General features: G+C 43.5%; 1 protein-coding gene and 1 long non-coding RNA gene across 2 annotated transcripts in view; one reads left to right on the top strand and one right to left on the bottom strand.

The window, feature by feature from the left end:
* The first annotated feature begins 14 nt into the window (after positions 1-14).
* On the top strand, positions 15-6232 carry LOC111940518 (uncharacterized). The gene is made up of 3 exons (XR_002869542.2): positions 15-572; positions 1797-2495; positions 3609-6232. It is a non-coding gene; the product is annotated as an uncharacterized LOC111940518 (long non-coding RNA).
* A 1403-nt stretch (positions 6233-7635) lies between these two features.
* CD96 (CD96 molecule) overlaps positions 7636-16947 on the bottom strand; it is a 101596-nt gene continuing 92284 nt past the window's right edge. The window contains exons 11-15 of the mRNA XM_023943208.2: positions 16240-16314; positions 13637-13714; positions 11032-11121; positions 9844-9967; positions 7636-8784 (exon numbers count right to left, since the gene is read on the bottom strand). Of these exons, the coding sequence (XP_023798976.2) occupies positions 8676-8784; positions 9844-9967; positions 11032-11121; positions 13637-13714; positions 16240-16314 (476 nt within the window). The 3' untranslated portion in view covers positions 7636-8675. The remainder of the gene's footprint in view (positions 8785-9843; positions 9968-11031; positions 11122-13636; positions 13715-16239; positions 16315-16947) is intronic.

The following is a 16947-nucleotide window of genomic DNA, read 5'->3' as shown; positions in this document are numbered from 1 at the left end:
GGCGGCTCACCATTGGCCGCCTCCCCGCCGCCGGCCCCGCGCCCCGGTGGGGTCGGTGGGCTGGGATTGCGGCGCCCAGGGAACCCCGGCGGGATGGGGCGGCCACGGGAGCACTGCGGGGCCCTGAGGGGCATTGCGGGGCACTGTTCCCACCGCCCCGCTCCCGCAGGGACAGCCCGGGACACACGGCACAGAACTGCGTCCAGACGGGTCTGGTATGCCTGCGGTGCGGGAGACTCCGCACCATGTGTGCGTAATCTGTTCTAGTGCCCGGTCACTGCACGGGAAAGAAGTTCTTCCCCGTGTTCAGATGGAACTTCCTGGGGCTCAGTTTCTGCCCATGGCCTCTTGTCCCATTGCTGGGCACGACCGAGCAGAGCCTGGTCCATCCTGTTGACGCCCTCCCTTCAGAAGCTGATGGGCACTGGCGAGGTCCCCTCAGGCTTCTCCAGACAAACAGGCCCAGCTCCCTCAGCCGCTCCACATCAGACTCCGGGCCCTAAAACGTGTCCATTCCCTCTGCCGGAGAACCAGAGAAATTACCTTAGCACCTTGCTTTATGATGCTGGCTGGTGAGTTAAGTGTATTATCTGGAGAGATTTACACGCTGTCCCTGGCAAAAGCCAACACGGCAGCAGAAGGTTTAAGGACCAAGATAGCACAGGCTCAATCCCCCACCACCTGCTCTTCCACAACTCCCTTTCCACGACACACTTGACCTTTCACTGCATTTGGTTGTTGGGGAAAGAATTTTCTCCAAAATAATTTCTGAATTTGCCGTGACACACAAAATTGACTCTCTAAGATACTTTTTTCCTCCCTTGCATTATTATGTGTCTTTGAATGATAATGCTTTGCGAGCAAGTTCTCTTAACTGCTCCTTAAAAATATGTACAAACATACTATTTCCATACTCTTCCCATAGGATATAGAGATGACCAGGTATCAAACACTGAGACCTACTCCATCACATATTAGTGAAAAAACCAAAAACAACCCACAAATATAATTCTGAAAGATTATTTTTCACTGTCAAATTACTAAAGACTGAATACAAAATATCAAAGATATGTATTTTGGAACTCCTCTGTTTTGTCTGTAGTATTTTTTTGTCTGAAGTATTTTTTAATTAAGCAGGTATTTATCATTTGGTATATTACAGTTTGCACATTATTCACAGAATGCTTTAATTGATATACAGTGAAACTGCTGATGGAACTGTATATTTAAAGTATACATAAACTTAATGTATTTGTAAATACACATTAACTATATATTTTCATAAAATACAGCCAGAATCTATCTCCTCCTATGAGTCAGCATTTTCCTTCTCAAGGCAGCCAACAAAGACATTTTGCTTTTGGATCTTTGATACTGAAGAACCTTAAACCCACTGTAATTTGTATTATAAATACAAATACAAATTATAATTTGTATTATAAATTTTCACAAAACACTCATACTTGAGGAAGAACATGGAGGGTAGGTTTGGCATGCATTCCATTGTTCTGCAGCCCTGCTCCCCTTCCCATTAAGACCACACTTGTCCCGATGTAGGAGACAGCAGGGCATGCTCTTCAAAGCCATGTGTATGAGATCATGAACATTTTCTCTTCTAAATAAATTTATATCTTCAATGAAGAGAGTGGTTATGTTATGTTATGTTATGTTATGTTATGTTATGTTATGTTATGTTATGTTATGTTTCCAAACAGACCCTACCCCTGCAAGCTTATCTCCTTTAAATGTCTATTCTACTGTATGTTATTCACTCTCTCATGCTCCTCCCTTTTCAGCTTGTGGCTGTTCAGGAAAAGAACACCTTGAATGCAGCTGCCAACCAGCTTGCCAAGTTTAGTCTTCCAGGATGAGAAAGCCTTGCAGTTCAGGGGTAGCCACTTCACAGAGGCTGGTATATTCCCAGGGACATCTTTGTGGCTTTGGGCAGGGAAACTGTAAACACTGAATTCTAGAAGCAAAACTAAGGCTGACTATTGACACAATACTGCTGGGTGTCCTTGCCAGGCCCCATCCTGCACTTCCCATTTCTCAAAGGACATAAAGATGGAATGTGTATGACAGGCAACAGAGTCTGAAGAGGAACACCAGAGTGTGCTCTGACATGGAAGGAATCTAATCACATCTACCATGACAGCAGGTCTTAGCAGTCCTCTTCCATCAGATCAGGTAGAAAAGAGTGGGCTACAGCTGGAGCAGGAAGAATCTCAAAACTTCTCCCTTCACAGGCTCCCCAAAGCCTCTGAGCATTTGCCATCACTCTTTCATGGTACTGGGGAATGTGACAGCATTGGGGTACTTCTATGCTAGCACAGCGCTGTGACTTCTTCCCTTGTGCACAGGTAGTTCCAGCACCCCTGGGCTGTGATGTGCAGGATGAGCACACCCTGGCTCTTGTGGTTAAGATGGTGTCTAGATCTCCAACCTGCAAAGGACATTTAGACTGCATGGGACACCACCAGCTTGCAACCAGAATGGTAAGGGAAGGAGGGCATGCATCCATTTAGCATTGTGAGGGAAGACTTCAGCTGCGAGCTTCAGATGTGATGCACAGACACTTGCCAGCAGTGACCACTAGCAAAACTTTCTTGTGGTCCAAAACATCCTTCTGTTTCTAAGAAAGAAGAGTATTAAATTATCTGTTGCCTCCACAAAACCTCAACCTCTTTCCATCTACACAAAACTTTGTCATTTTCTTCTGTAATCAGTACCAAACCTTGCAATCATGATCATTAATTGAGAAAGCCAGAGGGAATAAATGGTATTAATAATACAATTTTATTTTCCACAGACTAAACTCACAAATTATGTAGGGTCCTGTCACTTGAGACCATTCAAATGCTCCACTTCAAGCAAGTGTTTAAGTGGCTGCAAAAATGAATGCCTAAGCAGACAGGGAAAACATCATACTATTGATATTTTTTAATTCTGTATCAGCAGGTTGTTGTATTTTTCCATGTTCCTGGAGCACTCACATATGAATCAAATATGTGGATATCACAATGAGGATAGCCTGACTAAAACTTTACTATCAATTTTTCCCCACAGATTATATAGTCACGTTTATGCCTTAGGTGGATTTACTGAGAGCACAGCTATTCCCTTTTGCCTGGGTGCAGAGCACAAGCCAATGTCACAGGCAGCCCAGACAATCTAACAGCTCAAATCCCATTGCCATCCTCCTAACCCTCCTGTTTCAAATGCATTGTAAAAAGATAAGCTGTGCAGATCAGGCTGATGCTATTTAAGCACCAAGAGCCATATGGTTTTCACTGTCAGCCAATTCCAAACACACAAATGTGGTTTATTTTAATTTTAACATGTGGACTGCCACGTACAGAATATAAATCCAGAACAATGAACTTTTAAAGGAGCTTTAAAGGAACTGAAAAGAAGCTGATAGTATCAGGTGCTACAGGGAGCTTAGCCTCCTTCTCCTTACCACATTGAATATGCTGATAACACGTCCCATTCTTAAACAGGCTACATTCCCACTGTTAGAAAGCTTTCTGTTAATGTTTAAAAATCTTCAGCCCAAAGTCTACAGTGCCATGTAAATCCCAAATCCTTACAATGCACTTTATCAGCAGGCAAGAGATCAAGCAAGTTTTTGGAACTGGCTTCTGTGTCTTCCGTGTATTTGAAAGGTCACTTTGCTGCTGATGAGAAGGAAACTGCAGGATTCATCTGCAGAGAGAGAAGCTAATTGCTCAACATTTCATGTAAGTACACTCAGACTCTTGCAAGCTGTTCATTACCATTTTTACCCTGACTGCAATGGAATTACTTAACATTTCAAACCATCAGACACACTCAATCACAGAGCTCTGCAGACATCACTGCATTTAAAACGCCACTTCTTTCAAGTGCACCACAAGTAGTGGTGTTCATTTTCCATCAAGTCAGAAAACCACTGTTACTATCACAGCAGTTTCTGCGCTTCCTAAGCCTATTGCAAATACTTAGATTTCTATCATACCATATACCCTGTGTAATATTGACCTCCCCTCCCTTTTCTGCCCACCCCTCACAGCCTCAGTGTCAGTTCTGTCAATATATTATCTGCTTCTCTCTCTCCCTTTGTTTGCTGTAAACCAAGCCCTGGCATCTGCGAGCCCTGTGTTTGACAATAGCGAGCTATTGAATTCTTTGGTTACACCACACGAGGGTTTTTCAGGCTGTGCATGATGCCAGAATCAATCTGGAAGTCATCCCATTTGGAAAGGAACCAAGGGGCAAACAGATACATTATTTTTCCACTAATTTAAAGTTTTAAACTGGTACTGGAGACTGTGAAAGTAAAAAAATGAAACATCATAAACTAGAAAACAGATGGAAGAGGAATTTTAAAGACATAATCAGATAGTCCCTGAAATCAAATTATCTTTACTGGGGACTTCCCTGAGCTTTGTCTTGTCCTGAAGGAATAATTTCAAATGTAATATGATGTAATATTATTTATATTAAAATCTCCTTAGATGATAAGCAATCATTATCCTTGTATGGAGCTTTTTAGGAGCTTTCCATTGGTTTGTTGCTCAAAAGTTAACCGCAGAGTCAGGAAGAATTGCTTACTAACATAAACAATAAATAAAACAAAATTTCTCCTTTGTATCCTGCTTCTCCTGGAGTCAAAGTGTACACAGATCTTTCTAATGATTGCCACTTCTAACACGTGATGGCTTTAAATCCAGCAAAGACCGTGCAAAGAAACCAATACCCTATATAAAAGGTATAATTTCTGTGCACAGCTTTGTAAAGCAAACACAGACACTGAAATGAAGCTGGAGCACTTCTCAAAGCTTTCAACACAGCTGCAAGGCAAAGAACATTCCTGAAAAGAGAAAACTCCCTACGTCTGTATTAAGATGTGTGAAACAGCCATCCCAGGAAATCCCAAGTGGTAAAGCCTATTATCAGCCACTTCTATCTAGGGAGTCTGGCCCTGGGATGGCCAGGGAGCCTGTGCTCTCCCACAGCCTGCTCCCTGCTCCCAGGCACTGCCACACCTCTTCCTGCATTCCAGTTACTGCAGCACACCGTGCAAACTATAGGGATGCTTCTTAAATAAACAAACCACGCTTAATGAATTTACAGAACTAAAAGGTGCCTTGTAAGAGAAGCCGCTGCAATACTGCTTAAAAAGGATGTGTGATTCAGAGTGAGGCAGAAAGGTAATGGGATGGCTGTCGGATTTGCCAGGAGCAGGGCATCCTCTAAGCTCAAAGCTGTTGTCAGAGAGGTGGGAACAGGCTGAGGACAGCTGTCTGCTCCACGTAGCCTATGGGCTTGGGGCTGACAGCCTTTCCTGGCCCAGGAAGTGTCCCCCAGCAGGGTCCAGCACCACTTGGATACAACAGGCAGGAATACAAACCACAGAGTGCTGGGAAGGGTCACTCACTCCACTGAAGTCCCCCGGCCTTACCACTGACTTGATGAGGCACATCAGCAACTGCAAACAAATACCATGAACAAATTCTTTCCTTTTGCCATTTTTTCCCCTTCACCCTGCTGCATTCACCATCTCCTCAGGAGCAGATGAAAACCACTTGTGCATAAAACCACATAGCTTCTTAGCTTTCCAGTGTGTTGCTTTTATGGCTGTGTAATGCAGGTATTAAAGACCACATGCAGCAGACCCAGCTAATTTCACAGTATGACATTACATGTGACCTCAGATTCTAACTTGGGTCTGCTTTGCAGGTTTTATTGTGTCATGGATTTGCATTTAGCAATGTGGTTTTGGCTGGGGTAGAGTTCATTCTCTTCATAGTATCTGGTGTGAGGATTTATGAGGTGGTGTTTTGGGTTTATGATAGAAACAGTGTTGATAATGCAGAAATATTTCCATTTCTGCTGAGCAGTGCTTACACAATGTCAAAGCCTTTTCTGCCTCCCACCCCAGCAGTGAGTGGGCTGGGGGTGCACAAGGAGTTGTGAGGGACACAGCTGGGACAGCTGGCCCCAAGTGACCACAGGGATGTCCCACACCATATGGTGTCGTGTTTGGCATATAAAGCTGGGGAAGAAGAAGGAAGAGGGGAACATTCAGAGCGATGGTGTTTTGCCTTCCCAATTCACCATTTATACTTGATGGAGTCTGGCTTTCCTGGCATTGACTGAACACATGCCTGCCCATAGGAAGCAGTGAAAAAATTCCTTGTTTTAATTTGTGTGTAGCTTTTGTTTTCCCTATTAAACTGTCTTTATCTCAGCCCATGATTTTTCTCACTTTTACTCTTCCAGTTTTCTCTCCATCCTCCTGGTAGAAGTGATCTGCCAGCTGGGGTTAAACCACAACAAACATTTACAACTCTCTCAAAAAATTAGTAAAAACAATAAAAACCTTTACTATGCCCACACAGCAAACTTTGAACATTCTCCACTTACAGAAAAGCATTTATCTAATACTTCCATAAACACCTTCAAACATCTGCTAGGTAACTTGATCTGGGTCAAATAATTCCAGAGCTCCAGAGGGAAGGGAGAAGGGACGGGGCGGGACGGGAGGGGCGGGACGGGAGGAGCGGGACGGGAGGAGCGGGACGGGGCGGGACGGGAGGGGCGGGACGGGGCGGGACGAGGGGCGGGCGCGGCCCCGCTCGCCGCCGGGCGCGGTGCTGCGGCGCCACCCGCTGGTGAGCGGCGGGAGCGCGGCCGCTTCCCCGCCCGCCTGTCGCAGCGCGGGGATTTGGGAGGAAAACCCTCGGGAGAGGCTGGAAGCGCCCCACCCCGGCCAAGGGGGCTCAACCGGGCATCGTTACCCTGCGGAGCACCGCCTGCGGAGACTGCAGCAGCCTCCGGGGATGGGCGGTCGGGGAGCGGCGCTCACGGCAGGAAGCGGTCCCACCATGAGCGCTGCTCCCGGTCAGAGGGAACATCTCTGGCCAGAAGCAACCGTGGGGGTCAGAATACCCGACATAATGAAATAGCCCCCTTCGGCATGAATGCTACGGACAATCATCCTCGCTAATGACAAGGAGGAACGTCCTGGCTCTCCACACCCCTTGGAATATTGTTATCCACCTGTTTATGTTTTGTTATTGTTGTTTGGTTTTTTTTTCTAATTTATTTTTTAAGGGCAACAATCTGCCCTCTTTTGCAGCAGTGGATAGTATGACAAAAGTTAAACTACTGTGCTTCCTCAACACAATGCTCAAATTAACGTGGACCCTTCCATGCATAGAAGGTCGGTATAGTTTTGTAGGAAACAAAGTGTTTCCTGATCAGCACAGATGATGGATTTAGAACTGCTTGTACGATAACATAAATAATACATTGAAATACTCTAAAAGGGTCTGTTAGATCATTCTTTCCAGTAAGCCATTCATTTAATCTAAAGTCCTGGGAAATACAATGCTCTGAACCCTGACACTCATCGACCAGTGTTTAGCAGTAAATAAAGCAAATCCCATTCCTAAATCAGAATATCAATTTTAAGCCTGGCATAATTGAATTTTAGCTGATTTGCATTAATTGCAGAGATACCACTGTGGTAACAATACATTTCCAAGCGAGCTTAGGGGGATGGTTTCTTGGCTGCCTGAAGGTACTGTAATTGCTGCCAAAAGCAGAGCTCCTCCTGCAGCTCTGGTGCCTTGCATTGGTGATCACACAGCTGCTGACCTGGCTGAGAACTGTGCAGAGGGTCGAGCCCACCCTCTGCTCCATCATTTATTCATTAGTGTCAATATGAGGAAAATATGTAGCTTGGGCAGGACAGGGGAAGACTGGATCATCTCTTTCAGAAACTTAAGCCACCTGGGAAACCCTGAGGTCTTGGAAAATGTAAAGATGCAAATGATGGAAGCTCATTAAGACCAAAGAAAAAGAAAATGATTACTTTTTTTTTATATATATACTGTAAATATAATTCCTGAAAAGTAAGTATTATTTCAAAGGCAAAGCACTCCCAAAAGGACTAGAATTTTCTATTATCTTTAGGCTTGCTTCAGTCCTTAAATCTCTGGCCCAAAATTGACTTTCTTGTGACTTCACCGATGACAGCTGGGACTTCTTTGCATACACTTGCACCAGTCAGGCACCATGATCTTTCATCTCACCAACCACCCTCCATGATCCAGTGCAGCAATCCTGTGCCAAGAGATGCCAGTTATTTTCTTTCTCTGTATGGTGCTGATCCTTTCTTTTGGTTTCACAGTGATAGAAAATGATACGTTGGGTTATATTAGTCCACAGTAAAAATAAATAATTGCAAGAACAGCTCATGTAGGTCTTAAAATCTTGTGTTCAGCCAATGTTTTCTGTGTAACTGTGGTGTCCATACAGCAGAGCTGTCATCTCTATACATTTAATAGCTAGACAAGCTTCAACACTCTTCAGTCAGGCTGGCAGAGTGATGTGTTAATCTGCTACCATGGACGAGACAGCAAATTCCCAGTTGATCTCCCAATTCAAATCAAGCACATGTAATCTCACAGTGACACTCACGATGCTTTTAACATAGTGCATGCATAGAGATATATAGGATGAAAGGAGTGTCCTAAGGAGTGCTCAGCTTCCAAAATTAATGTCATGTAGGAGCTCTGAATTTTAATATGAGTCATTAACACTAAGCTCCTGTAACCACTGTTCTAAAGGCAGAGCCTTTTAACTGTGTCAGTCTTCTGTGTGCTACACAAGGGGTGCAGGTGATGTTACAGGTTTTCCAGTTCATGGCAGGATGGGGCAGTCCCATCAGACTCTACCATGGAGGTGTACTTTATTGGAGGTGGCGGTGGCTTGAAAGATGGAGGTCTGTTCATACTGAAATAGAAGAGAGAAAATGCACTATCACACAAAAGTAGCATAAAAGACAGTTGTAAAATGTTCACAGGAGGAGGTGGATTGGAGCTAAATCATTATAGGAGCACCTGACATAAGCTCTTACATACTGTGACTTCCCTTAGTCTGTTTTATAACCCCAGCACACCTCCTGCTATTCATCTGTCTTTCTTAGCTCCCACCTCACAGTTTTACTTCATTCTTGTTCTAAAAGAACAGAACATGGTCCTGATGAACCACCCAAAACTCTCACACAGGCCTTTTGCTCATACTGCTCTCTCAAAGTATATTTAAAGGCTTGTAACTTTTTTTGGATCAATTTATAAATAAAGGTCCCATCTCAAATCAGTTAAAAAAAATCAATCCTGTTTTTATCTTTGATATACAGGATTTTCAGTTGTGTTTCAAGAGGGTTTTCTAAAATCATAATCGATTAATTATAACTATGATTTTTTTGAGTATTTTAGTAATGTTAGTAAGATTTAAAATAATTGTCTCTTAGATATTGCTTTCACCAGTAGATCTTGGATTGCTTTAGTAGGGAATCAAACTTCAGTAATAATTACAAATTCAATGCTTCTTTGACTGGGATTGAGTTTTGGGTAGCCTACTTTCACACATATTATTCAAAACTCAAATGGAGCTGCCCTAGAAGTACAATTTCATTAAAACATGTCCTCAAGTAACCATAGAAAATGAGAGAGCAAAAGCAGTTGGCAGGGAGGCTAATAGAAGTGGGGGACTCTGGGGACAAAAAATGACTGTTACTCTTCCCTTACACCCTGAAGCTGCACTGCAGCTCTTTTCTTGTAGTTTATTTTAAAGATTACCCACAGAACAGATGAAACTGAGACTGAGAACACTCCACTTTACATACTGCTGTATGGAAAAAAATGGCATTAGTGATCCATGTACTTAAAGGCCTTTTGTTGCTATGTGTCGTCTCAAATGAAAAGGTGTAAATCCACACAGCTGGGTTAAAGCTGATGCTGCCCTCTGTGCCACCCCTCCCACCCCTGTGGCTCCTTCACTGGTACTTACATCTCTTTCTGATACTGACACCATTTCCTGATGCCTAAAGCTACCAGAGCACTGCAGAAGAGGAGCAGGACAGCTACCACTGTTGGCCAGGGGAAGTGACTGGCTTTGGTGTTCTTCCCATCACCTGCAAGGGACACACAGAGCTCATCTAAATGTCCTCAGAGGGGAGGGAAATCCGGGCTTGCTGTCTGTGGCTCACTGCTCCCTGCCCTGCACAGAGCTGGTGTCAGTGCAGCCCCTCATCACCAGGCTGAGGATCCCAAACTGCAAGCACTGCAGCTCTGATTTATGGGCTTAGCCCACTTTTGTTTTGACTAGGTGTGGAGCTGATTTCAGCCACCCACTGGTTCATTTGATAAGATTATTAGGCACAGCCTAGAGAGCATTTCATCCAAAACCCATTGGCTTTCTCTGTTCCCCTGAGAGCTGCATGTCACAGTGCAGATGGGCACAGCAGCCCACTCCAGCCCTCCTTCCCAATGGTTTATTTTTCACACCACTGATACCAGACCCTGCCAAAACGTCTGGCCAAGGGCTCAGCTGCCTTTTGAGGTGAGCTCTTGTTGGCAGCACAGCATCCCAGTCTCACTCCGGCTGCCTCTCCCCACTGCAGTGCTGGGATTCCCCTCCCTTCCCCCTTCTGCCCAGCCACCCTTGGGGCTGCTGACAGAGGTGTCCTCAGGTCCTGGGTATGGAGAAGAAGGAGAGAAGGAGCACAGTCCTCCTCCAGCTGCCAGAGGGTGCAGCAGTGGCCTGGGTGCCAGAGAGATCCATGAGTGATTCCCCTCAGTGTCACCTCCTGTTGTGCTGGCATCACCACCATGTGCAAGGCTGGCCACACTGCTGTGTCACCCAGGCTGTGTCTTGCCCACCATGGCAACCAGAGCTGTGGCCAGTCCACCACGCTGCATGAGCCATGAGATTTCCCTAGGGCACAAGAGTGTCACTGGCTAAATTTTGCTGCTGGAAGAAAGTATGCACTGGAGATTTGCTTGCAGATGAAGGGATTAGGCTGAAATGCCAAAAACCTGTGATAACTTGTGGTATGAGGACACAGCAGCTGTGACTCCTCTTTTCAACTCCTTTCCCTCTTATTTTGAAATCCCCTGGTCAAATGGACATGATGCTTCAGGTTTTGTGCTTCTGCAGTGGCATGCTGAAAGCAGAGGATTTGTAGGATAGTCTCACCAGTACTGTTCAGCAGGCTGCTGGTAGGAAAGAAATATTTTCCTCTGGTAACTGAATTTGTCTGGTCTGTGATGTTGTAGGACAGGCTACCTATAAAGATATGGGCACAGAACATTTTTAGTAACTTATTTGATTTTTAAAAAATGAAGCTTGTCTTTTGAACCCTTTGTTATTCATCCTGCTGAAAACAGGAAATTGAATTCCAGGATCGGGGTGTAAAAATTCACTTGGCAAGATGCCTGCATTTTTGACCTAAAACTACAACCTGGTGTTGGAGAGAGGAGAGGAGACTCGAGGAGAGGAGACTCGAGGAGAGGAGACTCGAGGAGAGGAGAGGAGAATACCTGTTAAGATGTTCCAGTAAGCCAGCATTGAGCCAGCTTTGAGCTGCACAGCTGTCTGGGAGAATGATAAGCTTTTTACCTCTTTGATGGTAATGAGAGACCTAAAGATATTAAGTGGCTTAGCAGCAACATAAAGAGTCTGCCTTTGTCATGACTGAGCAAAACCTCAGTCTCCACTGTCAAGTACTGTCTGAACCACAAAAATCATCTATCATCTGTTTAAAGACAGTTTTTTTTCCCTTCCTAATACAGTTAAGCTACTGATGTTTAAGATCTCTGTAAGGATACATTTCTGTTTCTTCTAGCCATCTCCACATTCACAGCTTCTGAAATAATAGCTAAAATACTCAACCAGACAATGGCACAGCATTTCCAGAGCTTTCATGGCACTTCTGATGTGAGGATCCAGTGGTGGAATCATTCAAATTTGTACAAAAAGAAATAATGACTTCAATTATCTTGCAAGTCTGTACATGACTACTTCATTAGGCTCTACTGTGGCTGTTTCGTAGTCTTTGACTTCCTCTGATGCAAACAACAAATGAAATAACAGAGAAACATGAAAGTCTCTGATATAACTGCTGATTTATAAATCCAAAACAAAAACCCAGCTTTAAATGATGTAAATGACTAACCAGACAGAACCATGAAAATCTCTTTATTATGAGATGCTTGCTGGCTTTGACTGAAATTGAGAGTTCAAGTGTGTGCATGTATGTGTGTGTATGTGTATATGTGTGTATATAGGTGTGCATTAAAAAGACATATGAAAATATGGAAATCAGTCCAATTCTAGGACACTAAAAATTCACTGAGATTTTTGGATATTAATTCAGTTCTTTTCTACTTGCTTATTAGGTATTTGATTTTATGTGAATAGGCATGACACGTCTCACATTTGTAAAATGTGTGGCATTTTACAAAGTTATATACAAAAAAAAAGGGATATGCACTTAGAGATCCGACAGCACTGTGCTCCTGTACAGCTCCTATTTATCCTTATTTACATAATGGCTTGTGTTAGAGCATCCCAGTGCCAAAATGATAATGGCAATCACTGTTGTTGGAGCCCAGTGGCCCTGGGAGGGCACAGGGATACATGTGCATGCCTCAGGAGGCTCGCTGGTGCTTGTGTGCTCTGAAACTGCCCTCAATTACAGCTGCTGGACCAAGGACAGCATTCAAGGCCATTAGGGAAGCAGGGGCAGGGATGTGGGGATGAGTGGAGCAACACACAGTATCCCCTGCAAACAGTAGAGTAATTCAGCATGCTCTTAGCATAAATTGCAAGCTGTGGAAGAGCAGAATTGTGAAGCAGCTGTCACAAGGTTGTGGTATAAATGCACGGTTGTGGGTTGTAGGAGTGTAGATAAGTACCGGAGTGCTACCAAAAATACATTCACAAAATGGAAAGCGGCTGCTACATTTGTGCCTCAGCCAAAAGACAACTCCCATGCAAATGCAAAAGCACATTGACAGGTCCTGCCTGTTCCAAAAGCAAGAGGCAAACCAAGATGTTAAAAAAGAAAGTCACTTCAGGCTTTTATACCGCTGAGCAGAGATTTTCTAAAGGGAAAAATGTTCACCCTAGGGTTTTTTTTTTTATTGATTTATTGATCTTTAATGAGGCTTTCTTTCAATGTTCTATTAGCCAGCCTTTATTACTCCACATTATCTCATTATTTCACTGCTGCTCTGTGATTTTATTTGGCTTCTCCGGCAATTTATTTCATCTATAAACTACCTTCAGCACTCACTACATTTGCCTAGCAACTATGTCAATTGTAATATTATTAAAATAAATATGTCTAATGAAACCAGAATACTCAAATGTTTTTTCATTCCTTTTTTGCCACTGCAAATCCTTGACAGCTTGGAAGCCCAAGCCTTTATCCTCTAACTCAGTGAAACTCAACAGGGAAATTGCTTCTGTGAAGTATTGAAAATCTGGTACATGTTACTACTCCACATGACTTTGACCTCTGCTCAGACACAACTTTTCCATGCTTAGTAATAATTTTTACATGGTAATGTGCTGACTCTCAGCTAGCAGCTGAAAATGAGCACCACAGAGCTAATGCTCTGAGAAAAGGCATCACATATTGAGGACCTGAGGACCTGCTGCTGTGGTTTTTGCAAGATGCTCCAGATTACTGTGGATTTGCAACCCAACATTCACTAAGCTGGTGCCACATTTACCCTTTTACCATAACTCCTCCTCTGCAGTGCTGTGAAGCACAGGAGATGCATTGTCTACTCACGTGCTGTTGTCAAAGTCTCACTGAATGCTGTGGTGTTGGTATGGCCTTTTGCCTCTGTGGTAGAAGTCAGTGCTCCTGCTGAGAAGCACACAAACTTGTAAAAATTGCTGTAGGGAACCATATCACTTGTTTTTCATTTTCCCCCTCTTTCTTCCCTGTTTTGTGACTAATGAGGTTAAACAGGTGTAGCTCACTACTTGAGATGCCGGTTTCCCTCAGACAGGCACTACACAATGCTGGGTCTGGTTTGAAAGCCTATCACAGGCAAGAAACTCAAGAGGAGTTTTACTGAGACAGGTAAATAAACTTAGACAAAACATTTGAAGCATTTTTATGTTTCAGCTTAGTTTCAGGTGAACCTCAGGAGCTCAGCCTAAAACCAGCAGAACGATGAACAAACATACATGAATTAAAATTTAGACAGGCTGTCAACAGCTCCAGTGAAACAAAACTGTTTTCTCAACTAGCAAAAGGAAGTTTTGAAGAAGTTCAACTACAAGAGTACAAGAGTTACACCTGCAATGTCTGATGCCAGATACCAATTCATTTAACATTGTCCTTTGTCCTGTTTTAGGGCGAATTTGGAAGAAAACCTCTGAATGGGGTCCATCCAGATAAGCAAATTCAAGTGGCCCTTCCCCTAAATGGTTCAGGATAATATTTCCTTGGAGAAAAGTGGAAAAAACTGTTTATTTAACAAGCAAAGTGTCTACAAGCATAAAAATTGAATAATATTAAACAATAAAACTTCTTGCATTTTTGAAGAGATGGCAAATTCACATAGTTCTTTTCATGGGGTGTAGCTCAGTTCACTCAGGTTCTTATCAGTCCCTCCTGCACTGCAAAGTGCCAAGGCCCAGGCCCTGGTAGGACACAGGCCTGAGCTCCTGGGGTTTGTCTGGGTTTTCAGTCCAGAGCAGGTTTGAACAGATTCAAGAAAAAGGAAGAAAACCAGTCTGGGGAATTTCTCTGCCTCAGCTGGCTAAAACTAACTAAAAGCAAAGGAGAGCTCTGTCCTGCAGTCTGTCCATGCTGCAGACACCACAGCCCAGGAGCAGGATGCAGGGCAGTGAGGGCTCTTTCTCAACACAAACTGTGGCTTCTTCCCCTCATTTTGCTCTCAGAACCAGCCTTGAAGGTGCAGAACTTAATATACAGCCTGAAAACAGGGCAGATGATTGGGGACACAAGCACCATAAAGTCACCCCAGGACATCCTTGAAGCATTTTTTTAAGTGCTAAGATTTCTAGAACACAGCTAGCTATTTATCTAATATTCAAACACAGACAGATGGTGGCTACCACATAGACCTCCATTTTCCTGAGAGGACTATTTCACATTTGCTAAAAAGAATCTGTATTTCTTAATAACTGTCTCATTTTTGGAAAAATGTCAAGCCATCTGAACAAACCTGTGAAGGTGAACTGCAGCTGTAACTGATCCCTCAAAGCCTAAGCATCTCTGGCTCAGTGATGGAGCAGTTGTGGAAGCTGAGCAAAACCAAGCTAGAGTTTTAGCAGCCTTGGTTTTGCTTCCCCTCTTTCTCCTCTTGCCTATATATGTGCACTCTTCTCTCGTGTATCCATTCTCAGCTGTCTCTTAGGTTTTCATTAAAAACTTGCAGAATAACAGGAACTGAACCAAACCAGTAGACTAAAACAGATGGCTTGGGCTTGGTGTCCTGTCTTGACTGTAGCCCAGAGGATTTGCTCAAGGAGCAGATGGTGGCACCAGTGTGAGGACCAGCAGTGAGCCAGAGAGGAGAAGTGCTAACCCAGGGTTGTCATACCAAGACTGCCACACTTTGGGACCACTGGTTAAAAGGCAATTGCTTCCCAGGCTACTTGCAGAATAGAAATGGCTCAGATCCATCTTACATTGTGAGTCTGACCTCCTACCACCTCAACCAGAGAAAATGTATAATTCAGCAAGGAGAATCCTCTCTCTTCGCATTGTATATTTATAACCTTTGTTGTGAATTTTTTTGTTGAGATGGAAGGGCTTTCAGTCCACTTGGACAAGCAACTTTGCTGTTCTGCTGTCAGCCAGGCAAGTGTCTCTGTTTTGGGGATGGGGGAGGCAGCGTGAGAAGCAGCAAACTTTCATTTCAGCAGTGCTGCAATCTGTGTTCCTGCCTTGGCATATCTCAGTCAAGCCTCTGCAAGCACCTGAGCTTTATGTTGAGTGATCCAGCTCCCAAAGAGCACTCTTCTGGGGCAGACCAAAGCCTCCAGTATTCTATGTAGGTATGATATTTAACAAAGACAATAGGTATTATTTGTAAACACTATCATAACGCTAATTAACTTCTTTGTAAACACTAATAACACTCAGTGTCTGTTCAGTTACCAAAATTAATGAATGTATCCTAACCAGAGCATTAAAAAAGATAAAATCAAGACAGTATTTTCTCATATATTTATTCCTGAAGTGTGGTTACACTGATAGTGGTTAGTATACTTCCTAGTGTAAAGCACTAGGAAAAGAACTTCAATGGACATTAAATTTCTTGCTTCAAAAAAAGTAAGATGGTTATTGTGTTTATGTGTCTTACTTCTACATTGTTGAAGCAATAGAGAAAACAGTTTGATTCAATTGATTACCTTGTGTTGTGGAAGCAGGAGCCAAATTTGCTTGACTTGTGAAATCCAGAGAGGCCACAGATGTCAACTGGTGTGCTAAAGACAGTTTTCATAGTATCACATTTAGTCAATAGATTCTTTAGAAAATAATGTTAATAAATCACAAAACAACCCAGATCAAAGAGCTTGCAGTAGCTGTTGGGTAAATGCAGACAGTGCAGCAGAAATCCTGCTGTGGGAGTTTAGGCTAAATGCTCAAAACACATTTCTCAACTCCAGTGGGCACTTGCAGGCAGCTGATGTTATCCATGCTGACCCTTTCCTGCCGGCTGGCTGCAGCCATTGCTTATTTGTGCTTTTATACACAGGGTTCAGTTTGACTGCTGTGCACTTGGATGTGGTGTGCATCCCCAGCTGCACCAGGGCCTTGCCAGAAATGGTCCATGAGCACAGGCCACAGCCATATCAGCCCAGGAGATCACCTGCTCTTGCGAGTTTTCCTCTCAATTGGTGCAGATAGTTTTATGTAATTATCCATATCCAAGCTCTGGTAAAACACAGTCAGTTATATAATTAATGAATGGGAATGATGCCCTGCTGTTGGGTTGAGGAAAAGTGATGACTTTAACTTTTCTATCCCATGCACCTCTCTGTCACAATAGGACAAATTAATTTACAGTTTTATAGGCATATTATTCCATTTTATAAAAATACATAAGGATGATATAT

This window comes from Cyanistes caeruleus, chromosome 3 (genome assembly GCF_971803275.1).
Source record: "Cyanistes caeruleus chromosome 3, bCyaCae1.hap1.1, whole genome shotgun sequence".
In the NCBI taxonomy this organism is placed as follows: Eukaryota; Metazoa; Chordata; class Aves; order Passeriformes; family Paridae; genus Cyanistes; species Cyanistes caeruleus.
This window is presented reverse-complemented; position numbering and strand designations above follow the sequence as displayed.